The sequence below is a fragment of the Lycium barbarum genome, chromosome 4 (assembly GCF_019175385.1).
Source record: "Lycium barbarum isolate Lr01 chromosome 4, ASM1917538v2, whole genome shotgun sequence".
Classification (NCBI taxonomy): Eukaryota; Viridiplantae; Streptophyta; class Magnoliopsida; order Solanales; family Solanaceae; genus Lycium; species Lycium barbarum.
Genome location: NC_083340.1, coordinates 133037269 through 133062260, shown reverse-complemented (window position 1 = coordinate 133062260; position 24992 = coordinate 133037269). Strand labels below are relative to the sequence as shown.

The window sequence follows — 24992 nt, the reverse complement described above, 5'->3', positions numbered from 1 at the left end:
AAAACAATTTTTTTGTGGGAGGTGGGGGTGGGGGGCAAGGCAGGGGCAGGTTGGGGGCTAGGGGCAGGGAGGGGTGGGGGGCAAGGGTATTTTATGATTTATATAGGTTGGATCAAAGTGCTAAAAATAAAATTTGAAGGCAAAGTGTAAAAAACAAAACTTGAGGTAAAAGTGTTAAAAATATAACTTTGGGGCAAGTCAAAACTCCCTAATCACTAATTCAAAGTTTATCACCCCTACTCAATTAAAAAAGTGTGAAACTTACATAAACAACTACCCTTTAATAGCTTCTAACAATTTATAGCTACTTTTTCTATATTTACAAATCGTAGCTAGTTTTTGTTGTATTCGGTTGTATTTCACGTTTTTGAAATATAGGGAAAAACACGGAAATACAAAATCTGGCAGAGTTCGCATTTTTGAAATACACTGAAATACAAAATCTGGCAGAGTAAAAATAGGCTATATTTATGGAATAGATTCTCTTCTTTCATTTTAAATGGTAAGTCAAATTAAATCAACCATGTATCACGCATAACTGTTGAAGTTCCATAAACATCCACGTTTCTCTCTCCAAATTACTCCATTCCAAACTTTTAGAAATACTTCCAAATACAGAAAATATACACTGGAATACAATGAAATATAGATGATTGTTTAAGAAATATAAAATTATAGTATGCATATATACAATGGAATACAATAAAATATATCAGAAACCGTTTCATAAATTAGAAATACATTGAAATACAACGAAATATACTGAAATATGCTGAAACAGTACACTGAAATATACTGAAACGCTTTATCAAACACTTGGTGAGCATGAAGCTCCACAACTCTCATCGAAGGTAGTATGCGTTGGATTCATGCCGGAGGGGCGGTAGAATAGCGTCGTTATCAATGAGAGAAAAGATTCAACAATTATTAACGAAAAACATAGAGCAATTCGATCAAAAGAACAGTTTAATGGTGGACGGGCGTTGGAATTTGAGGGCATGTTGATGCACTGCACTTTCTTCGCTTTCACTACTATCCTTACAGTAGAAATCCCATGGCCGGTGAACCACCGCTGCCACCGCGGAGAAGAAGTGGCAGTGTCGGAAAAGTAAGGAACAAACCAAACAAGATCAAGATCCTTCAATGGATTCATCAAAGAAAATCCCTTTAGAGATTGAAGAAGAATCTCCAACTTCCACACTAACCACAGATTCACCAAAATTCAAAGAAGAAGAAAAAGTTAACAACTTTGAGAACAGTTCTTCTTTTTCATCAAATTCTTCTACTTCCTCTGCTTCTTTTGGCTCAATGAAAATCAAGAAGAAAACAGATGATTCCCCTTCCTAATGTTACCAGTAAGATCTTGGCTAAGGTGATTGACTATTGTAAGCGCCACGTGGATGTTGATGCTAAGACCGATGATAAAGCCGTTGATGAGGATTTGAAGAGCTTTGATGCTGATTTCATTAAAGTTGACAAGGGCACTTTGTTCGATCTTATTTTGGTATGGCTTTTTTGGCTTTTTGGTAGCGATTGTGTGTGTTAAGTTGTTTTGTTGTTCTGATTTTGAATGATGGTTTATTTGCCTGATTTTGTGTTTTAGGGTTCATCTATTGTTGTACCTTTTGGTACTACTTGGAATCAACAAACTAATGGAAGGAAAAGCTTGGAATTTTGGTACTGCTTGGAATCAACAAACTGTGATGGGGCATTCAATTCGTCAAAGAATAAAAGTGAATTTGGCAGTCGTAGATCAGTTTCTGCTAATCATAAGCCAATCAATGGAAGTAGATCTCACAGATCTGGGGGCAAGAGAGGGAACGGAGAGAGAGAAAGAGAAGGGTGAGGGAGAAATAGATTTGAGTGGTGAGAGAAAACCAATTTAAAAGAGAAACTTGTGAAATACAAGACACTAGTTATGATGTGTAATTTAAAAAAATATTTTAGTTATGAATAAGAAATAAAATAAAAGATAGTTACTATTCATAAATAGGTTTTAGAAATAACTATGACAACTAAGTTTTCCATTAAAAAAATTAGAGTTACCCAACTCAATTTTTAAATCATTTTTGTCAACTTTAATTAAAAGCCCCGAGAAAGTAAACAAATTACAAACCAGTAAGAAAGATAATAAAAGCCAAACCCTTAAAAGCCACCACGGCGTCCTCAGTACCGGCTGCACACTCTTTTGCTCCTAATTAGCATCACTGGTAATATTCTTACCACCAAAATCTTATCAATTAAAAAAATTAGCTAAAAATTCTAATTTTTAGAGGGGAAAACAGCTATTTTTAGGGTTTTGTTTTTCCTCAAATTTGACTGTGAATTTTGATAGCTTTCATTCAATGTTACTGCAAAAACCAAACCTGCTAGAACAATGAGAATTCGTTCTTTTAGTTCCTTAAATTAATGTTGTACTGTAGTTGTTTGAAAGTCATATTTATTAATTAGAAAATGAAGTTGAAGGAGTGTAAGTGGATTTGATTTCTTTATTCACCTTTGTTTTATGCTTAGAAATTTTGCCAAAAAGAAAAAAAGAAGAAAAAAGAGTTTATTTAGCCAAAATTTAGTTACTCCACTTGCTTTATCAAGATTGTGCTTTTTTTTTCTTTTTTTTTTTCTATTTGGAATAAATTTGTGTTCTTGATAAAGTAATATTAATAAGTAAATTTTAGCACATAAACTGTTTGAAAATTTTAACACATAAACTGTTTGAGAAAATGCGCCAAAGGAACTTCCAGTTAAAATTTAGTTGAATTAGGTTCATTAACTTAGCGTTTAATTGTTTGAAGTCATATATGTTAATTAGAAAATGAGTTAGAAAGAGCTGGTGGATTTAATTTCTTTATTCAATTTTGTTTTAAGCTTAAAATTTTTGTCAAAAAGAAAAAAAAGAGTGTGCTTTAGCCAAAATTCTTTTCTTGACTTGTTTTATTTTTTCTTTTCCTTTTTGATTTCTGAAGTCAGTTTAGCTATTATATGAATAAATTTGTTCTGTTGATAGAGTATATGAATAATTAAATTTTAGGACATAAAGTGTTTGAGAAAATGACCCAAAGAACTTTCATGACCGGGGTGCTTAAAAATTTTGCCAGACAGAAAAAAGAAAGAAAAAATAGTATGCTTTAGCCAAAATTAGCTTCTTTATAACGATTGTGCGTGCTTTTCTTTCTTTTCTCTTTTTGATTTATGAGGTTAATAAACTATTATAATAAGTTTATTTTCTTGATGAAGTAATATGATAGGTAAGGTTTAGCACATAAAGTGTTTGAGCAAATGCGCCAAAAGAATTTCCATGAGTGTCGTGTGTACCTTTTTTTTCTTTTCTTTTTGATATCTGAAGTCAGCCAACTATTCTAAAAAAAAAAATAGTTGAATGAATTTGTGTTTCCATTCTCAACAAAAAGTCAACCAACTATTATATGAATGAATTTGTGTTTTTAGCATGTATTAACACGCTTGTGCATGCTTTTTTTTCTTTTTGATTTCTGAAGTGAATCAACTATTATATAAATAAAGTTGTTTTCTTGATCACCTATATGAATAAATAAGTTTAGCAGATAAAGTGTTTGAAAAAATGCACGAAAGGAACTTCCATGCTCGGGGTGCTCCTATGTCTCTTTCAGTTTTACTGCATTTCTTTTACCTTTTTTAAGCTATGCTATTTCTAGTTAGCCGAGGGTCTATCAGAAACAGCCTCTCTACCTTCACAAGGTAGGAGTAAGGCTGCATACACACCACCCTCCCGAGATCCCACTTGTGAGATTACACAGGGTATGTTGTTGTTGTTGTTATTTCTAGTTAGAATTTAGTTAAATTAGGTTCAGCTTGACAGAAATGATCTACCCTCCTCAAGAAAACCCAGTTTTCATGCTGTCTTTGATGGTTTCCTGAAATTTTGTGCATTTCCATTTGTTAGCACTCGCCCACTTGGCATTATGAGGTCAACGGCAAAATTCCATTAAGTGCCATGACTTGTAATTATGTTGTGCAGAATGATTGGATCACTAAAACACTTCTAACTGATGGCCTTCAAACTGTCATGAAAGTTGTTATAATTATGTTTTCCTGCAATGTCATGCATAATCTAGTTAATTATGTCAGATTCTTAATTCATCAAAAATAGTTGTTTGTTGAATTCCCTTTGGTGAAGAGACATTGTCGTTACTCATGCTCAGTGAATGGTGATATCACTGTAGACATTTGTTGCAATTTAACCATACAGTCTGGAAGTAGAAGCACGAAGTGCACATCGGCCTGCCTTTCATTGACTATAAGATGGACTGAAGTGTCCTAGAAGTTTGGTCGGAAGTATCATCATTCATTAGGTGTGCTTCAGTTGTATGAATTAACTGGCATGGATTACTAGACTGTTTCATCTTATTGGAAGGAGATCCTATATTAAATAACTATACCAGTTTATGGGAAACAGAAATAACCTTATTTCAGGTTGTGTATGTAGAATGTACTTCTGCTTCAGCAGTAAAGATCTAGCTTATAGGTCTGGTTATTCACATTTTGCTTCAATCTTTGCAATGGATCTTAGTGTTCTCTCTTTTTTTTTTGAAACTGGTAACTTTTTCTATATTTCATATGCAGCAAACAGTACTTAGGTAGTACTGAAACCATATTTACAAGAAAGTAACTTTTACTGCCCTCTCTCTATATTGTATCTAAAACATCAATTATAGTGACAGAATCATTAGAGTAGATCTGATTGCACTAAAAACACAACAGCAAAATAAAGCTTAACTTGATCTTCTGCACCCCATTCTCCACATTCTCAAAACATCTGGAGTTTCTCTCCTTCCAGATTGTCCACCAAATGCAAGCAGGGACAATTCTCCATCTAGTCCTGTCCTTTGCCTGTAAGCCTGTTTCCTCCCAGCTTTTAAGAGCATCTGTAACCTTCCCAGGCATGGTCCAAGAAATGCCTTTGAGATTAAGAATAATTCTCCATAGATGAGCTGTTATCTTACAGTGAAGGAAAAGATGGTTAACTGTCTCTGATGTTTCCCCACACAAAAAGCATCTGGAACATAAAATGAAACCTCTTTTCATCAAATTATCTTGTGTAAGAGCTGCTTCTTTAGCCAGTAGCCACACAAAACAGGCAACTTTGTGAGGAATTTTTGTTTTCCAGATGTGTTTCCAAGGCCAGTTGGCTATCTGCTGATTGGATTGATTCATCAACTTGTAAGCTGCATTAACTTTGAATAAACCCTTACTGCTGCCTTGCCACCATAATACATCTTCACCCCTCTGTAGTCCACTAAACTGCTCTAGTGTACTAAAGAATTCAACCACTCTTTGCACTTCCCAGTCATTGATATGTCTTCTAAAAATGATGTTCCATCCTTGAGGTGTCCACATCTCTGCTATAGTCCTTTGCTGGTTTAGAACTATATGGAAGATATCTGGGAAGACCACATCTAATCTGCCAACTTCATGCCAATTGTCCTTCCAAAAGCTAGTTTTACTCCCATCAAACACTTTGATCTTTGAATTATCCCTCAATTCACTCCACAGTGTTCTAATGGATCTCCATAGGCTAACCCCAAATGGTGTAGTGACCTCCTTAGTCATCCATTTGCCTTCTTGTTCATACTTTGCTTTAATAATATTCCCCCAAAGGAGTTGATTCTCATTGGTGAACTTCCACAACCATTTCATTCTAAGAGCTTCACTCTGAATCTTCAAGTTCTTGATCCCTAACCCTCCAAGATTCTTGCCTAAAGTGATTGCTTTCCACTTAACCAAGTGGTAACCTTTCTTTTCTTTGTTCCCATGCCATAAGAAATTCCTCCTGATGCTATCCAACCTATTGATGGCCCATGTTGGGATGGGGAACAAGGACATCATGTAAGTATTGAGTTGATAAGAGTCAATCTGCCACCCATAGACAGATATTGGGTCTTCCACCTGGCCAATTTCTTTTCACACTTCTCAATGACATTGTTCCAAATTTCTACTGACTTAGATTTGGCTCCTAAAGGCATTCCAAGATATATTGTTGGTAAGGTGCCTACTTCACCACCCAGAACAGCAGTTAACAGGTCCATGTTTGCAACTTCATTAATAGGGTAAAGGAAACTTTTCCTCCAGTTGATATGCAAGCCAGATATTCCTTCAAAAAGAACCAGAATCACCCTAAGATATCTCAATTGATCCTCTTCAGCATCACAGAATATGAGAGTATCATCAGCATATTGTAAATGAGTCACCTCTAATCTGTCATTACCAATTCTAGCTACATTAAAGCCTTTTATCCATCCATTCAGATTGACTGTTTTAATCATATTATTAAGGCCTTCCATAGCAATCACAAACAGAAAAGGTGATAAAGGGTCACCTTGCCTGAGTCCCCTTTGTGCTTTGAAAAACCCCGCTGGAGAGTCATTTATAAGGACTGAAAAGCTAGCAGTAGAGATGCAGAATTTAATCCAGTGTATCCATTTTTGACCAAAACCCATCCTTTCTAGCAAGCTCAGAAGGAAACTCCAATTAACATGGTCATAAGCCTTTTCAATATCAAGTTTGCACAAAATACCAGGTTTCTGTTGTTTCAACCTAGAGTCAACTGCTTCATTAGCTACGAGGACAACATCCATGATCTGTCTACCTTTAATGAAAGCCATTTGTTGAGAATCCACCAATTTTGAGATCACTCCTTTTAATCTCTCTGTCAAAACTTTGGAGAACAATTTGTAGATGCTACCTATCAAGCTGATAGGCCTGAAATCCCTTAGTTCCTTAGCACCTTTCTTCTTGGGAATGAGAGCAATAAATGTTGCATTGAAGCTTCTTTCAAAGACTTCTTTGTCATAGAAGTTATGAAAAGCATTCATGATGTCCTGCTTCACTATCTCCCAACACTTGATGAAGAGCCCCATAGTAAAGCCATCCGGGCCAGGTGCTTTATCTATTGCACATAACTTCAAGCACCTTAGCACTTCACTCTCATCAAAGCTACCTTGTAGAGAATCCTTATCCTCCTCAGATAAGACTGGGCAATTGTCATAATGGCATGTAGGTCTCCACCGAGTAGTTTCTTTGTACAGTTTGTGGTAGTAATCAATAATTTCCTCTTCTATTCTAGCTGGCTCCTCTGTTAATTCTCCCTGGATCATCAGTTGGTCAATATTGTTGAATCTTTTACGTGCATTTGCCACTTTGTGAAAAAACTTTGTGTTCCTGTCACCTCCTTTCAACCATAGGGCCCTAGATTTTTGTCTCCATGAGATTTCCTCATTTTTTATCAACTCCTCGTACTCCATGAACAGTGCTGCCTTTTTTACAGTTTCTTCTTCTGTTAAAACTCTGTCTCCCAACACCTCATCCAGTTCTGCCATTTGGCTTAACAACTTCTTCCTTTGATGACCCAAATTTCCTGTCTCACTTCTGCTCCAGTCCTTGAGTTTTGATTTGAGAGCTTTTAATTTACAAGCCAGTACATAGTCAGGCATGCCTGAAAAACTGAAAGAGCTCCACCATTCTTGGACTCTGTCATTGAAACAGTGTTTTAAAAGGCGGGGCGTAAGGCGGGGCGTTTTACATCCGCCTCGACGAGGCGTAAGCCTCGAGGGCGGGGCGTAAGCCTCATGGGTATTTAATTTTTAGTATTTCTTAAAATAATATAATTACAATAAATATTTTTAAATAGGTAAAATTACATAAAAAATAAAAGAAAACTGTAAATAAATGAAAAAATAAATAAAAAAATAATAAATATATATATATATATATATATATATCTATATCTATATATATATGTATGTATGTATGTATGTATGTATGTGTGTGTGTGTGTGTGTGTGTGAGCGCGTGCGCGCGCTTGATCCTCACAAAAAAATGATCAAAGCAATCCATTATACACCGCTTATAACTTGTAATTATATATAACATTGAAATAAAAGCTATTATGAAATGCAAAACAATTCTAACATTTTAACTTTCAAACACGGAAAAAAACACAGTTTCTTAAAACACTATTACTATCATACTATTCATTTTATCTCCCTATAAGCAAATAATCAATAAAATTTATCAATATTACAATTAAAACATAACTTCTTCATGAACAAAAAATAAAATTATATGATAATTTTGATACATAGGACTTATGACCAATGACAAGTGAAAATGTACAATTCCGCTATGTGTTTTTTTTTTTTTTTAAATTAAGTGATATTCACCCTCACGACGTTCTCAAATAGTAAATATCCAATACTAGGACTTGTTATATGAGTTACACCCAATCTTCTATTTCTATAGATGAAAAACTATTAAATATCATTATTTTGTTAAACAATTATGAGGGTGAATGATTTTAATTAAGGAATTTAAAATATAATTTGTGTAAGAACTGTTAGGCGAGCCCTGGGCGTTGGGCGTGTTTAGGGCGTACGGTTGGGCGTGTTTAGGGCGTACGGTTGGGCGCTTAGGGCGTAAGCCTCATAGGAACTAAGCCCCGCACGTTAGCCCTAGAGCGTTTTGCCACTGCCCTGCCCCGAGGCGAGCCCCGGGGCGAGTCCTGACATTGCCTTTTAAAACAATGATTGAAACCAGTTGTTCCTAGCCACCAGTTCTCAAACTTGAAATAGTTTTTGCTCCTGTTCCACGTGCCCCCCTCTAAAGCTAGTGGAATGTGATAAGATGCTAATCTTTGTAGGGGAATCTGTTTTATATTACTAAAACTGTCATCCCACTCCTCAGAAATCAGGAACCTATCAATTTTGGAAGCTCTATCTTGATTATCCCCTTTGAACCATGTGTAGTTACCATCTTCTAATTGTAGATCAATTAAGTTCATGTCTTCAATGAAATCAGAAAATTCCACCATACTCCTTGTTCTTCTCCTACAATTTCTTTTTTCTGAGATGAATCTGGCGACATTAAAGTCTCCACAAACAGCCCAAGGTCCTTCCATCAATCCCCGGACTGCACCAACCTCTTCCCGTCCTTCTTTCGATGTAGTTATTTGGAGCATAGACCCCAGTTATATGACATGAAAAGTTCTGAAGTTGTGCTTCAAACTTGCACGTCAAAGTATAGCTGCCCATTTCCAAAACTTCCCCCTTCCAGCTTCTGCAATCCCACATCATCATGATACCCCCTCTAGTGCCACTAGCCTCCAAGTAAGCAAATTTGATCCATCTTCCTCCCCACACTTGTTTGACAATATCTCTAATGTCCCCCTCTAGTTTAGTCTCCTGGAGGCTGATATCTGCCTTCCAGTCAACTACCAAACTCTGCACAATTCTCCTTTTATCCCTGTCATTCAATCCCCTCACATTCCAAGAAACTATTTTGAACTGCATGGATCCGAGTTAAGTATCTTGCTCCCCTTACTCCTTTCCCCCTTGCTCTTGAATTTAGCATCAAAAGTGAGTAGACCTTTTAATTCTTGTGCCCCTTTGAATCTTGTCTTCTTGCACTCACTGTCAGACTCCATCCTTCTAGCTTGTCTGCAACTATCTACTTGTAACAACAATTCCAAGGCCTCCTCTTCATGCCCCTGGAAATCTGCCCCCAGTAATTTGCCCAGTTTGATCATATTTTGTTGAACCCAAACTGATGTCTCCCTTTCTTTGTCATGAATGGCTTGTTGTTGCTGAATGAGAAGAGGTTCAACCTCTTCTACTTCTCAATTTTCTATAGCTGTGATTGAATTTTGTTGAGCTAATTCCATAGTTTGATCTTCCATATCCCTGAAGAGGAGGCCTTGGATCTTAGTGTTCTCTCTTCCGACCTATGTTTGCTTTTAGGTCTCTTCCCCTCTTTCTCCTCTGTTTCTGCATATGATTTGCCTTTTTGATAGAATCCTCACTTGTGAATCTTCTAACAACTGAACTTCAATGTTCTGTGTGTGTGTATATCTATTTTCTTTGATATAAATAAACGATTCTTCAAATGCTTTGAGATCATCATGCATACACTAAGGATATCCATGTTTCTTAATTTTCAGATCACATTCCACTAACTGGAAGATGGTATTTTATCGGGGTGTAAAACGTCCTATTGAGATCATATACAAGAGTTTAAATAGTTCTATATGTAGCCGTCATGGCTACTCTACTTTGACACGTTACGGAAATTCCATTGCTGAGTCTAGAGGCTATTTTCACAAATATGGGAATGGGCCTAGAACATTTGCAGTCTCTATTAGGAGATATTCAGCCGAGATTTCCTCGTCAGAGCAGATGAACTTAATAAAGCAGCTGAGAGAAAGAACAAGTGCTCCCATAAAAGAAGTCAAAGCTGCTCTTGTCACTAGCAATTGGGATATTGGCAAGTGTGCAAATCATTTGTTTTTTCCTTACTCAACTTCCTATTATTCTTTTGCCGTTCTTGGCATAGAATGAAGTGATAATATCTCTTCAATGCAGAGGCTGCTCAGAAAGACCTAAGAAAAAGAGGGATCATTCTTGCATCGAAGAAGTCGTCTCGAACTGCTGCTGAAGGGTTGCTTGCCTTGGCACAGAATGAAAGGAAGGCAGCTGTGATTGAACTTAACTGTGAAACAGACTTTGTTGCAAGGAATGAAATTTTTCAATACTTGGTTAGTATTCGCTTCTGACCCTACTTAATTTTTTCTGGTTAGAGTAAGTTTTGAGACAAAGTTCTATGGAATGGTGTTACTGCATCTGGATAAAATGATATCAAAGCTGGACTAGATACATATTGTATAATAGATACTTTCCAGATTCAAATTGAATGTTAGGCTTGAGTATACCCAGTTTTATAGGAAACTTTAACTTGGAATAATTTATTAAGTTGGAGTTTGGAATATGAATTATTATGATAAGTGGGTCCACAAATGCAGCGATAGATTGCTGTCATGTTTTTATTTATATGTAAGGAAGAGTAAAAGTGGGACTACTTTAAACTTGTCATACATAGTAAGGATATCCCATTTAGCGAAGTGGATTTTAGTTGTGGCACAGCTTGGATGAAAGGCATAATATGCAATTGAACAAAAGAGAGTACATATTTCGCTTGGATTTTGCAAGACAAGAAGCTTGGGTTTTGCAAGACAATCCTCAAATTTATGGTTTTGGAGATCTTATTTTCATTAATAGTCCTCTAAATAAGTTTCTCTTTAGCATAGTTTAGTAGCAACCTTCCTCTATCCTCCGATGCGATACTGTCTCATGGAGTTGTTATTTTATATATGCATCATGAATAGGCCTTATCTTTGGCGAAATTGGCATTGCTGCTTGAGGGCTCACAACAGTCTTTTGCTGCTTTTCCTGTTGAACATCTGGAGGTAAGTGGTCTTCATAGTTTTTTCTCTACGGTATATATTTACACTAGTTTTAGGACTTTAGGGTATCCAGTTTAACATTTTGATGGATGTTTGACAAGTATGTAAGTACTTTTAATTTCCATTGTTAAGAGTTTTACTTTTTGTTGATTTATGGTTTCATGTGGAAGCATCCTGATCAATTTAAGCTGTTTAGTTTCGTAGTGCAAGTTTAAATCCTCTTGTGTTTCTGCAGCTTAGCTTCTCTATCGAAGATCAGAACCCTTTAAATTCTTTGTTTTCTACAGGAGTTGAAGCTGAACCTTGACCATCCTAAATTGAGTGGAGAAAAAAGTGTCCAAAATGCAATAACTGAAGTAGCTGCTATGATGGGGGAGAATGTCAAGCTAAGAAGGGGTTTTGCAATGCCCGCTCCTTCGCTTGGTGTGATATCAACGTATCTACATACAACCCCTCAACCAGGTAGAATTTGTGTGAGATGCCTTGCTTTATCCAATTTGTTATGCATATTCGTTTTTGTAAATGGAATTATGAAAAATAACATTTTCAATAATATCTGAAACAAACTGGAGCTTTTGATATTTGAATTAACAGAATCAAATGCTTGTAAAAATATGCAGGTGTTGGACGTATTGCTGGGATTTTATCACTTGAAGTAGAAGATCAGAATGTCTCACAAGATGCACTTCAGCGTGTTGGATCAGAATTAGCAATGCATGTCGTTGCTGCTAAGCCCTTGTTCTTAACAAAAGAAGATGTTTCCTCTGATGCACTAACCAATGAACGTGAGATTCTCAAGTCTCAGGTACTTGTCAATGCAAAGTTTTGACTTGTTTTTGTTGGGTTCACGTGAAGATATAGGATTTATGAAATCAAAGACTAACAGATGAGTAAAATATGATCTACGATGCGTGTGCTCAGAAAAAAATGCCTGTTACATCGTTGTTCATTTTTTTATTTTCCTTTTCTTTTTCCTTCGGTTGGGTTTGTGGTGTGGTGGGTGGGGGTGTAATGTGCTTGGAGCATTGTTATCTTGTAATCTAATAGCTTTTCTTTCTATTTGATGCTGTGAAACACTTTAAGAACCTTGTAGTACTTCATATAAGATATAGGCATATAGCCCACGTAGATTTTGTGTACTTATAAACAGTCAAATGTTAATCGAGGATCTGATATGTCCTGTATTTTTCATTTTTGTCATCTTTTAGTGATGGTCAGATAGGTTTTTTCCGTTATTTTTAAAACAAAGACAATGCTATGTAATGGCTCTAGGAATTTGGTAATTAGGAGCCTGTTTGGATTGGCTTATTCTAGGTGCTTTTAAACCAAAATAACCTTTAAACACTTGTTTTTAAGCTAAAATGACAAAAATAAGCCAAAGGCCATAAGCTAGAATTTCTAACTTATGGCTTTTGGCTTATAAGCCAAAAGCCATAAGCCCATCCAAACGGGCTGTAGGAGTTGTGCTAAATCAGCTGTTAGGACCTAGGGATTATTCCGACGCTTCAATATGTTTTATCAATTTCAGCAGAAACCCATATCTTTTTGATCAATAGTGAAGCGTGCATTCATCATCTTGTAAGGTTTTGTAAATTCAAGTTCTAAGTACTTGTTATGTTTTCCTTTACAGGCAGAGAGTTCCGGGAAGCCTCAGATTGCCATAGAAAAAATGGTTGAAGGTCGTTTGCGCAAATATTTTGAGGAAGTAGTTTTAATGGAGCAGAAATTTATTGTGAATGACGCAATGAATGTGAAGGTAAGAAAGTAATCGTTTAGTTGGGATGCCATTTTACTAGATTTCTGTTTCTACTACTTTTCATAAGAAAGGTCACGCTCTTGCCATAGTCCAAACATCTCTTTTGAATACCAGATATTGTTATAAAATAAAAATTCTGCTGATGCTTGTCAGTGTGCGTTCAGGACCAAGATGAAAATCCGGACTAGAGGTAGATGTAACACATAATGGATTTGGGGCCCCTATTACTTTAATTGCCCTTAATATGGCGTAGGTGTTAGAATTGGTATGAAAATGGGTCAGATATGCCCTTATATGGGCGGCAGTCCCTAATTCAGAATGGTCACAAATTGAAAGTGTTGGTACATAAGATCAGATTGGACCTTTAAGAACCAGCTTTTCACTCAAAACAGCTCCATGATCTTTTGACGATGTTTTCCAAAGCGAAAGCCACTAGAAAATGGCAAGGCCCTGATGATGCTTTAAGTGCAAAATGCAACTAAATACACGCATTAGTGAATAAAAATGCAGAATGAAGATAGGTAATAGTATGTTTCCTTATCAAAAAAAAGAAAGAAAGAATGAAACACAGATAATAGTAGGTGTCTGTCTGGATAGATAAACTAGGACAAAAAAATTACTATATTGAATATGAATTGAGCAGAGGAATTAAAAATATCATCACAGTTCAGATAATTTTTGGCCGACACCTCTGAAGCATGGTTCCTGCCTTCCTCCCTGTTTGAGCTAGTCCATTTGTTGGTTGATGTACCTTTTTATGAGTTTTATCCAAGTTCAGGCAATCTTTCTGGTACAGAAACTGTGTGAGCAACTACAGAACAAGAACACAACAAAACAACAAAAAGAAGAAGAATGAATTGAAGCATCAGAGGAAGCACTGACGAACTTGTTACTTGTTTGCAGTCAATTAAAAAACAATAGCGTGTCAATTATGTCGAAAACCCATCTTAAATTTTTTATTCAGATGCAAATATACAGTTTTAAGTTTCGATCTCAGATTTATCTAGTTTTTATTTGAGAAGGTAACAGTACAGATTTATCTAGTTTTCTTATCCTAAGTTCAGGAATTTCCTGTTCATATACTAGGATGTTCATCCATAACTTTCTCCTACTGCTCCACAGCTTTAATAGAAATCACTCAAGTTATAGGCCTCAATCTCTTATTCCTCTTACTCTTAAATCAACCTGCTCTTCTTCTATGTGACGACGCCCAAATGGGAGCTTGAAGCTTGGTTTAGGATATTTCGTGCTGGTCCTCTTTTCTTGCCCAAAACTCACTCGAGCCCCTCGTGCCCCGGCCTGAACATCCCAACAAGTCCCAAAACATTATATGAACCTATGGATGTCTCAAATCACGGAACAGGGGATAAATACACAAATGAGGGGTTGGGTTGTTACAATATACAGAGAGCACAATGGCCTCATAAATGAGCCTTTTTTAAATAAGGAAAAGGCATTTGATTGGTTGGTTTTGTTGAAGCGCCCAGCCTGCTTGTTGCTTTAGGGCTTAAGCGCTCTTTCAACAATTGCAACAAGGTTCTCACATTAACTTTTACCTTATCCAAATAAAAAAGGCTCTCACATCCGTTGAAGTAAAAACTCAAACCAGTTATATAATTTGGCTTGGGACCCATCTTTTGAAAATTGAAAAAGTTGCACTTGTGCTTTTATTGGTCCAATTACTGTTGCACATATGGAGTTAGTGGCTAGGCTGGATGTTACAGACATCCTTTTCTTCATTTTCTTGTTTTTGAATCTTTTATGTTGCGTTGGGTCCTATCCAGATGTATTTCTCTATCAACATATGTTTGGAGATTTGTGCAAGGCTCAAGTCTAAATCAACTTATCACCTTGAAGGAAGGAAGATAGCTTGGTCTCACTTTTCAATTGTCTGAATCTAATTATTCAGCGTATTTGTTATAAACATCAAATTGCTTATTTGCTGTGGATTTCTTAGGATGTTATTTGTTCAGTTGGTTCTATGTACTAGATTCCACCCCATTGCAGTCTCTAATGTGCATCCTTTCTTACATGTACTGGCTTCTCATACAGTGTTTATATAGAGACAGTCTAGTTGACTCATCTGTGAAAAACTTGCAGACATTGTTAAGCAATCTATCCAAGGATGTCGGTTCGCCAGTTAAGATAGGAAGCTTTCTAAGAATTGAAGTTGGCGAAGGACTTCAGAGGTAAAAATATGCACATATTTATGACCTGCAATTTCTCTAGTTTTCTGGGTTAAATTATTTATCTCAGAAAAAGTATATAGGCTTCCTTGAATTTTCAACTTCTTGTTAAGCCAACTTCTCTGTTGAATTTAATGACATAATTGTGCAACCTGCCAGTTCAAGCAGGAATATTATCTAAGATTGACAGAGTTGTGGTTTCTTTCTAGCATCAATGAGTGCCTTTCCTATTTCCTGCCACTAACTGCATATTTCGCTTCAGCTTAGATAGAATTCAGGTTTCTTTTACTTTCTGGTACGATAATGCTTTTGTTTCCCATTGCACATTGGACAGTCCATGGGGTTGAACCAATTCCCCTAGAAAGAGATCCTGACAATAAAAGCTCGGTGCAAAACAATGTCTATTTCTTGAAACTAAGCAATATATGAGCTTTACCCCACTGCCTAGCAGGTGGGAACTTTAGCAATAATTTTCAGGGCAAAATTAGAGTTCTCAGGTATTCCAAGACCTCAATGTATGCTAAAGCAGGTTCACAAGATTTTGGAGAACTTTTTTCCATAAGCTGCCTAAGTGTTTTAAATAGTTTGCACACATGTTGAACAGTAATTTGTAAAGCTAGCCAAAATGGTAAAAGCAAAAGCTAAGCATCTATAGTAGCCAATAATCTGTTTTTTTGTTATGCTTGTCACTATTGGCGAGACATTTAGACCAGCATTAACAAAAGAACTCTAGTTATGGAACCTTTATTAACATGTCAGGAAAAGATAATAGAAGAAAGAGTTTAGTTCTGTTCTTTGAAGTAGGTATTAGGGCTGCAAATGAGATGCCATCAGTACCTGCCTTATAACTCGTTTTTGCGTAGTTTGACTCCTGTATTATTGGTTATAACCTTGCAGGCTTGAAGCATCAAATGAAAATGAACCTTTGGCTAATGCTGCTTAACATGAACAACTTATGTTATGATCGCGAGAGAACTACCTAAGATACTGTACTTTGGGCCTCTACTTTCCAGTTTTAGGTCTTATGATTATAGTCTTCATGGTGGCACTGCTGAATGGAGTCCATCCGCAAGCTAAACTTGAAGAGGTTTTGTATTAATTTTGAATTTTCATAATCAGTAGTGTAAAAGAATAAGGTCTTCATTGCTCCAGTGGTTTGGTCTAGTGGTAAGAGAGCAATGCATGATGGTGGATTAGGTGCACATCATGGGTCCGAACCCATCACTGACAAAAGCCTGATACTTAAGTAGAGAAGAGTAGGGAGGGGCAGACCCATTATCTACTGAGTTCCGAACCACGCGCTGCTAGCCATTATGGATTTTTCGTTCATCAAAAAGAGAGAAAAAGAATAAGGTCTTCATCGTGTTAATCTGTTCGTTTGGGTCAGACAGATTATTCTTCCATGATTGTTGAGTTATGTGCCAAATGATTTTTTTGTCTGTATCGTTCAGCGTCTGTTTTTTTTTTTTCCTCCTTTGGTGGAAATACCTGTCAGATTTGGACCCAACTGAAAGAAGGGCATGATAGTAGACTGATAATTAAGAGGCTTGCACGAGTATGATATTTACGTATCTGACTATTTGTAATGAAGGTTAAGTCCCTTTGTGTCGTGGTTCTCTGCTGCAAATTTTAGGTTAACGTCTTTTATTTCTCCGTTTAATCCAGTATTTGCTCTTGCTTGGAAGTTGCTTTTGTCTTAGAGACTCGAGTTTATGCATGATTCTAAAGAATGCTGCAGGAAGCTAGCCAGCTAAAACTCTGAAAAAAAACCAGGTTTTTGAGTCACATGCCCTTTTTAACAGATTACAATGATATGCAAAAGAATATCTGCACATAAAGTTACATATCAGAACAGGGCAGGTAAAACCGAGTGCTATACCCCTGGTTTAGTGGAACTTGAGGCTGGTCAAGATGTTGTTATTTACAGGGTCAGCCAAATGGTCAAGGAGGTTTTGGTAAGGTCCAACTCCAGTTACCAAACCTTGAATGAAGTAACCCAAGATAGCCAACATAGCTAGTCTTCCATTCTTAACCTCCTTGAGCTTCAAGTTCTTCATAGACTTCTCATCTTTTCCGAACCCGAGAGGGTTAAAGAAAGGTCCACCAGGGTATGCTGGATCTCCAGAGCCTCCCAAACCTTTCTCTAGCCCCAAAAAGTATTGTTTACCCATAGAACCTGGCTTAGCCCAGTCCTGGTATCTTCTGTGTTCAGCAAATCCCATGAGTGCCATCTCCAGTACAAATAGGGTGTAACCGTCTGCCCAGTAGCTGTATGTTCCAGCTGGAGGAATCACTCCTGTTTGGAACCATGGAAGGGCTGTTTCTGCTGGGATCAGACCAGCCTTTCCAAGAATCTCGGGTGCAATGGCTCCTGCTGCCCCCAACATAGCAAATCTTCCATTGATGATCTCTCCATATGCTAGCCATTTCGGTTCGATGAAACCTCCAGTACCTTCAGGGTCTGAGAGTCCCAAGGGATCAAATCCATAATCACCTGGAAGGCTGTGGATTACATACCAATGAAGATGTTCGAATATTTAGATTTAAGATGGCCAGTCCAGATTAGATAAATGCAGAAGTTAGCAAGGCAATGGAGGCACAAATTTTAAGTTTAGAGAGTCCCATCAGTCTTACCTGCCATCCAAGTATGAAAGGCTCTGCTTGGAGGCAAACCAGAGAGGCCTATTTGTTCCTTGCTGTTCAACACAAAAGCATGTCAATACTTAAATCAAATGTAACACAAGGGTGTAGCTTAACGCTTAATGAAGTGAGATGAAAACCATAGATACTAGGCTTCAAATGAGGCGAATAATGTTATGTGCTTTCTTTTCATCTACCTAAGCTTTGGTGGGTAAAGTTACGCGATACTTGTGCTGGTGGGAGTAGTGAGTACCCAGTGGAATAGTTAAAATGTAAATCTAACCCCGACTCCACTATTATACACACACAGACTTGAATGAAATGTAACCCAACGGTGTATCCTGGCATAAATGAAGTGGGATGAAAACTTCAATAGATGCAAATAACGCTAGGTGATGTTATATGCTAGGTCAAAATACAAAGTTGACTCAAACACCACGATCGCTATATAGTGCGTGTCAATGTACCTGTTAATAATATAGGGAGAGAAAGAGGAAAGGTGTGTTACCTTAACAGGTGGAGTGGCAGCAGCCCTTACAACAAAGGAGGCCTTCTTGGTTGGAGATTGGAAATGTCTTGCTCCTAGAACTTGTCTGGCAGCCTCTGCTGAGGAGGCAATAGATGATGAAGAGATCAATGCCTGTGTTGCCATTTTTTGACTCAAAAATTTGACTTCTGCTGAGGAAGAACAAGCACTCAACTTTCCAAGAATAAACACAAAGTGGCACAAAGGTATAGGCCACCAAGTGTATTGTGGGGTTAGTGGAAAACAGAGAAGTTGTGGTGGACAGAAGAAATCTTGAATTCTCAGATAAAGTTTGAGATTGTATTGCCAAATGAAAAGAGCACATGTGGCATTATTACTTGGATAGAAGATTGTATACACTCCTAGTCGCAGAAAATGATTTTTAGATGCTCTAGTTGCAACCCTTCGAGATTTTAGTGGAATCCAAGTAAATGTAAATATTAACACTATTAAGCATTTCCATACAAAAGAGAATTGAATATATTGTTCAAGTATCGATATGCCACCTACAGCTTTTATTAAATTAAGACAAATTAGTACGAGTTCTTTTGGAAAAAGAAAAAAAAAAGCCAAAGATCTTACTAGTCTTTAAAAGTTTCTACTAATTACTTTTGAGAAGTTTGACATTATAGGTGTTTGGTATGGTAAATGTTTTAGAAAATATTTTCTCTAGGAAAATATTTTTCTTAAGAATGGGGAAAATGAGTTACCTAACAGAAGAAGAAAAAACAACTTTCATAAGTGACATTAAACGTTCAGTCTCCTTCCCATCCGCCCAACCCCATCCTCACCCCCACTCCACCTCATCCCAACCCCATAGTGTTTTTCTAAATTATATATAAATATTTTTGGGATAATATCTTTTTTTCATATTTACCCAACATTAGAAAATTAGTAAGGAACCTATTTATTTTTCAAGAAAACATTCTCCTTTGTTACCAAACACACCCCATATGTCTCCACTAAATCGAACGGCAAAAGACTTTAGTATCAAATAACGAGTTTTCACGTGTTACATAAGAACAACAAAATATCTCCTCTAAATCGAAGTGCAACTGTCTCAGTGGGAAAATGTTCAAGAGAAATACGGCCGAGGCATTGAAAGTTTACGATAACTTTTGATCATCTTCAAGAAACATGTCAAATTTCAGAATCTCTCCAAAAGCCAACAATCCTAGTCCATAGTATAACAACATACCTAGTGAAATCCCACAATGTAGGGTCTGGAGAGGGTAAAGTGTACCTGTTTCCAAAAGACCCTAGAGAATCCTAGTTCATATCACAAGTTCCATTATTTTTTCAACCAACTAGGCTCAAATAACTTAATCAGTCTGATCATTCCTCAAGGCAGTATTATCCATGTAGTAAATAAGAAAACAAAATAAGTAAAGCATTTCCTGTTAATCATAAACATATAGCTCGTATATCATTCACACCTCGATAAACATTACAGCTAAGCAGCAAACAGAACTAACTTAGTGAAGCGATGGGGGCACTTTGATACTTTAGAACCTAACACTGAGCATAAGAAGAATTATGTTATTGGTAAGTACCATTAAAAATAAACAGCAAGCAACAGACTTTTTATTCAATAGAAAAATAGTTGACGTGTCCTTATAAAATCACCTTAAGTATTGTTCTAGAAAACATAATGAGCATCTGCTAACCATGATATACTAGAGTAAACTCCCCGGATGATCACCAAGTTTGGAGAATTGCCTTCAAATGTCACTTTTGTTTCTTTTATGACAGTAAAGTTACTCAACTATTACTATTTTCCTCAAATCATATTAAACACCTCAAAAGCCTCATTGTTTTTCTAGTTGGCATGCCATGTCATTATAACCTTTTCTTTAGAATAATATACTAAATTTTTTATCATTTCGTGTTTTTATTAGTTCTCTAAACTTTCCCTCTCTTTCTTAATTATGGTTTTTGTTAATTATTAGTCCATCTATTTCATTTTATATATGTTACCGTTCGTGTTTGGTCATAAAAAGTTTATTTAAACTTCAATTTGATTTTTTTTCCACAGTAATATGATCTCTTTTACACTTTGGTTCATTATTTTCAACTTTAACTTGAAATAGAGAATTGAATTTGAAGTTGGAAATCTGGTGATGAATAATCCAGATGAAATTATTATGTTCTAGATAGTTAAAACTTTAGCCAAAGTCATAGACAGCCCTCTAAACTTTTCCACAGATTCCTCATGGTCACTTAAACCTAAGTTTGTTCTAATTTGACACCTAAACCAGTACACATTTGAACCACTTGAAAACTTTTTGAGGACATGGTAGGATAAGTGTAATACACACCAAAAAGACGCGTGAAAGGGCATTTATATATTTACAGGGCCAATCAAAAAATGACATGTCAACAATTAAAAAAAAAAACCAAAATCTGAATATATTTTTTTTAGAAAGGAAAAATTCCCTTGTGTTCCCCAACTCATAGCCGGAACTGTTGTGCATATCTTCACCGGCAAAACTCCATTTTTTCCGGCAATATTAGTACGACTCTGAAGTTATTTCTTTGAAATTGTCAAAGAACTCAAACCCTAAATAACCCACAACACAAGAAGAAAAAAAAAATGTCAAAAGAGATTTCCGTTGTTTCTAATTGTACCATGGTTGGATTTCTAATTTCCTTTGCGGCTACGAATGGGGGATTTTTGAGTTCGAATTGTCTAAAGTGAGCGGGATGAAGAAATTTGTTATATATGAGTTTGGGGCTAGCCCATTGTTTCCGGCGAATTCCATTGTTGAATGATTTTTTTGAGTCTAAATTCCACGTGTCCTCATTTAATTCGTCATTCGCGAGTGGACTACACACACTTTATATTTTTCTCTGATTGTCAAAAAATTGTCCAAGTGATTTAAATGAGTACTGATTTAGGTGTCAAATTAGAACAAACTTAAATTTAGATGACCATGAGGAATATGTGGACAAGTTTAGAGAGTTGTCAATGACTTTGGCCTAAAACTTTCAAAGCATTCCTTTATTTAGCTGTAACCTCAAAAAACTATTTTTTTAAATTCGGACTAAACATTTTCCAAATGAAAAAGTACTATTAAAACTTATGATCTTAAAATTTCATTCAAATTAAAATATAATGAGACCATTGTCCACATCCTACCCGGTGTTGGAAAATACCAAAAAATTACACTCTACATATTTAAGGATAAATAACTTAAAATACAAATAAAAATAAAAAATTACATTAACTTTATTTCTTAAAATATAAGATTTTTAAAAGTTAAACTTATACGAAAGTAATCTTTTTATTATCTGTGTAACTCCATTATAATTTGGAAAGAATATATCGTTCAATGTGGACAAAATATGATATTTAAAAATATTTCAACGTTAATTCCTACTAATTAAATAACGGATTTGTCTAATTTTTATATCGGATATCCCAGTAACCCGTTAATTCCTACTAAATTAAAATATTACCCTCGACTATATAAAGTCATGTAGGGCTTTAGAATTTAGCTAACCTAAGTCTCTAATCAGTAATCACTTCACTGTAGCCGGTTTCTCCTCTTTTTCTCTCTATTTGTCTTCTATTTGTGAACAATCTTGAATTTTTTTAGCATCTGCTAATCACTTCTTGTTTGGTCAATTTCATTTTGTAAATACAAAAAAGAATAAGATATAATTATGTAAAAGAGCAAAAAAACACAAGTAGTTTCTGTTTTTGGGGCTCATTCTGTTTTTAGGCTAATTTTGAAAATCAGTTTCTTGAAAAAAAAAACAAAAAAAAACAACAGTTTCATGAGGGAAAGTTTGAAGCCATTTTTTTTTTCATTTTTGGAAACCCTATCTGATTTTTGTACCCAAAGCCATATTCTGATATGCGGTGTTTTTCCTGTGAACCCCATAGGGCTTTTAAGCTAAATTAACTTTTAAGCACTTTTATAGTATTTGAGTAAAATAAAAAATACTTTTGAACACTTATTTTTAAGCTAAAATAACAAAAATAAGCTAACAGTCATAAACTTATCGCTCATGCTTATAAACCATAAGTTATAAGCCCATCCGGACAAGCTCTTAAGCTTCTTGGAGTGACTAGTTTCACGATAATTGAGCTAAGCCGCAATTGAAATCAGATTTTAAAGATTAAACCTTGCAGGCTTGCACCATCACCCCAAATTAAAAACAGAAGATCAAAACCTACTGTACCTACAGTGAGATTTCAGTTGTTAGATTTTTTGCTTGTTAACCATATGTCTAAAGTTTTTCATTTTTCTTGTCCAGTTTCATTCTTGTAAGTTTTGGCTTGCTTCTTCTTGATTGTTGTTTTTCTTTTGTTGTAATCAACAGTGGCTCAAACTCCTGGCTGAAAATATTACAAGTGAGGGGGTGAACGTGGGGCTTCTAATTCAAATGCGACGAGTCCAATTGAAACAGTTCAGTCAAAAGTAATTAAAGAAAGGAAAAGGAGGTCTCCTCCATGGGATCATTTTGAAAGATTCTTTGATCCTGAAGGGAATGAAAAAGCAAAATATATTGAGTATGTTTCTAAGTCGAAAGACGATATGATGCCATTGCTTAATCATAAGAAGAATTGTACAAAGTTTTCTCTTAATATTGATACGAAACAAGCAAAAATAGGCTTTCAACCTGTTTCGGGGTAATAAGGGTGAGGTAGTTGATCAAGAAGAGTGTACTAAGACTTTATGTCATATGGTGACTGTTGATGGGTTCCGTTCAAGTTTGTTGAAAAAGAAGGTTTTAAAATTTTTATGGAAGTGTCACAACATCAATTTTGGATCCTTCTCGTCGTACTCTGACTTGGATTGTTTTGATCTTTTTGATGAAGAAAAGCGGATTTTGAAGAAGTTTTCTAGAGAAACAAAACACAGAGCGTGTCTTACCACTGTCTTAATTATATGTGTATCATTGTCCATTAGATTGATAGTGAATGAACTATGTTAGGTGTATTTATACACTTTTCCGCCATCTTTTACCCATACTTATACTGTATTTTAGAGCTAAATGCATTAAATACACCTAACATCTATTAACTATGTGATATGGGACTAATTTGTGCTTTATTGTGGAATCTAGGTGGTTTAAGTTGAAAATGCTACAGTGTGAAGATGAAGAGATTTGGAGCAAAATTGAAGAAGAGGAAAAAGAAAAGAAGGTCACGTTGAAGTCTTTTGGGTACAACAAGGACCAATGAAGGGTAATCTGAGTAATTCTGGCTGATTTTGAGGCAGTGCGGGTTGGACGAGTGAGCGGAAGGAGGTTGCAACACTTGAAGGCAAAATACGACCACTGAAGGGTCTCATGCATTGGTTGTGCGTCGCACACCCAGCGCACAAAATACCCCTTTCTGATTCTAAGACCTGTTATGCATTGGCTGTGCGGAGCACAGCGGATGCACAGACATAGTCATGCGATGGCCATGCGACGCATGACCAAAGCACAAGAGGCGTCAGTTCTCCTAAGTTGATCGGGATTGGGCCCACTTATCTCATATTTTCCCTAGCTTATAAATAGCCGTTTTTACATTAGAATAGAGGACTTTTGACCTAGAGAGAGTAGGAGCCGCCGTGGAAGCCGGAGATTATTGGGTTTTATCTTTTCTTCTCCTTATTACTAGTTTGTATATTTTCTTTGAATGATTTGTTGCTTTTCCTCCATGTCTATGTGGAGCTAAACTTCTCGTTCTAGGGTTGTGGTAAACCATGATTATTGATGTTTAGTGATTATTTCTTATCTTACTATGAGTTGTTGAGTTTGATTGCTTCTTTAATTCTGGTCATAATTGCTTGATTGTTTGGCCAACAGTTAGGTTCTATCGACTATTTAATATACATGCTTGGGAAAGATGTTGTTAGATTAGAGAAGGATTAAAGAGGGCGTGATCTGATTATCCCTACAGTTGGGCTAGGATTTGTGGCTAGGATAGGAATATGCCTAGGCGCCGTGTTCAATTAAATACCATAAACGAATTGCGTTCTTAACAAGTCAATTCCATAGGAATATAGGCGGCGAACTGTTTTGAATAGACGAGTAGTAGTTTGGGAGAATACTACGAGAGTTAATAATCCGGTAAATTAGCAATCGTCGATAATTCAGATTAAAGGGAAATAGTTCGAAAACTCAACAGGATTGGTGAACCAACCGCAACCCTGGAACATTCATCTCATTGATAATATAAAAACCCGCTTTTTCTTTGTTGAAGTTCACTGTTTGTCTCCTTTATCTTCAATTAGTTTATAATCACAATCTTCGAATTTCATCTCTTGTATAGATAATTTGGATAGTTTAATTTAGTTGACGGCTAATCATAACTCCCTGTGGTCCGACATCCGATTTCTAAAATCACTATATTACTTGTACGACTACGTATACTTGCATGTGCGTTTGGACGCAACAAGTTTTTGGCGCCGTTACCGGGGAGTTAGAAATTAACTGTTTATCTAGATTCTAATTTTCTTTTGTCTATTCAAGTTTTTTTTTTTTTTTTTTTTTTTTTTTAATTTAGTAGTTTGGATATCTTTCTTGATATGGCATCTTGGAATAAAAATTGGTCGAATATTGGTTGTGCCTATTTTGGTGATTTTTGTCTCATTTGTGGAGGACCCCACCTGTGGAAAC

At 36.1% G+C, this 24992-nt stretch overlaps 2 protein-coding genes across 3 annotated transcripts; one reads left to right on the top strand and one right to left on the bottom strand.

The window, feature by feature from the left end:
- Positions 1-2074: 2074 nt before the first annotated feature.
- Positions 2075-16813, top strand: LOC132636546 (elongation factor Ts, mitochondrial). Of its 2 annotated transcripts, none has more exons than XM_060353460.1 (9): positions 2075-2210; positions 9968-10290; positions 10389-10561; positions 11189-11269; positions 11554-11728; positions 11887-12071; positions 12897-13022; positions 15123-15211; positions 16106-16813. In XM_060353460.1, the coding sequence occupies exons 2-9, from the start codon at positions 9990-9992 to the stop codon at positions 16149-16151; spliced, it is 1176 nt and encodes a 391-aa protein (XP_060209443.1). In that variant the 5' UTR covers positions 2075-2210; positions 9968-9989; the 3' UTR covers positions 16152-16813. The 2 variants fall into 2 exon arrangements, with proteins under 2 accessions (XP_060209443.1, XP_060209444.1); XM_060353461.1 differs by lacking the exon at positions 2075-2210 and adding an exon at positions 3855-4328.
- A 154-nt stretch (positions 16814-16967) lies between these two features.
- Positions 16968-18517, bottom strand: LOC132636547 (chlorophyll a-b binding protein 8, chloroplastic-like). The gene is made up of 3 exons (XM_060353462.1): positions 18357-18517; positions 17843-17904; positions 16968-17710 (listed from the first exon to the last, which is right to left on the bottom strand). Exons 1-3 carry the CDS (start codon positions 18498-18500, stop codon positions 17095-17097), a joined length of 822 nt encoding a protein of 273 aa, XP_060209445.1. The 5' UTR covers positions 18501-18517; the 3' UTR covers positions 16968-17094.
- Between the last annotated feature and the right edge of the window lie 6475 nt (positions 18518-24992).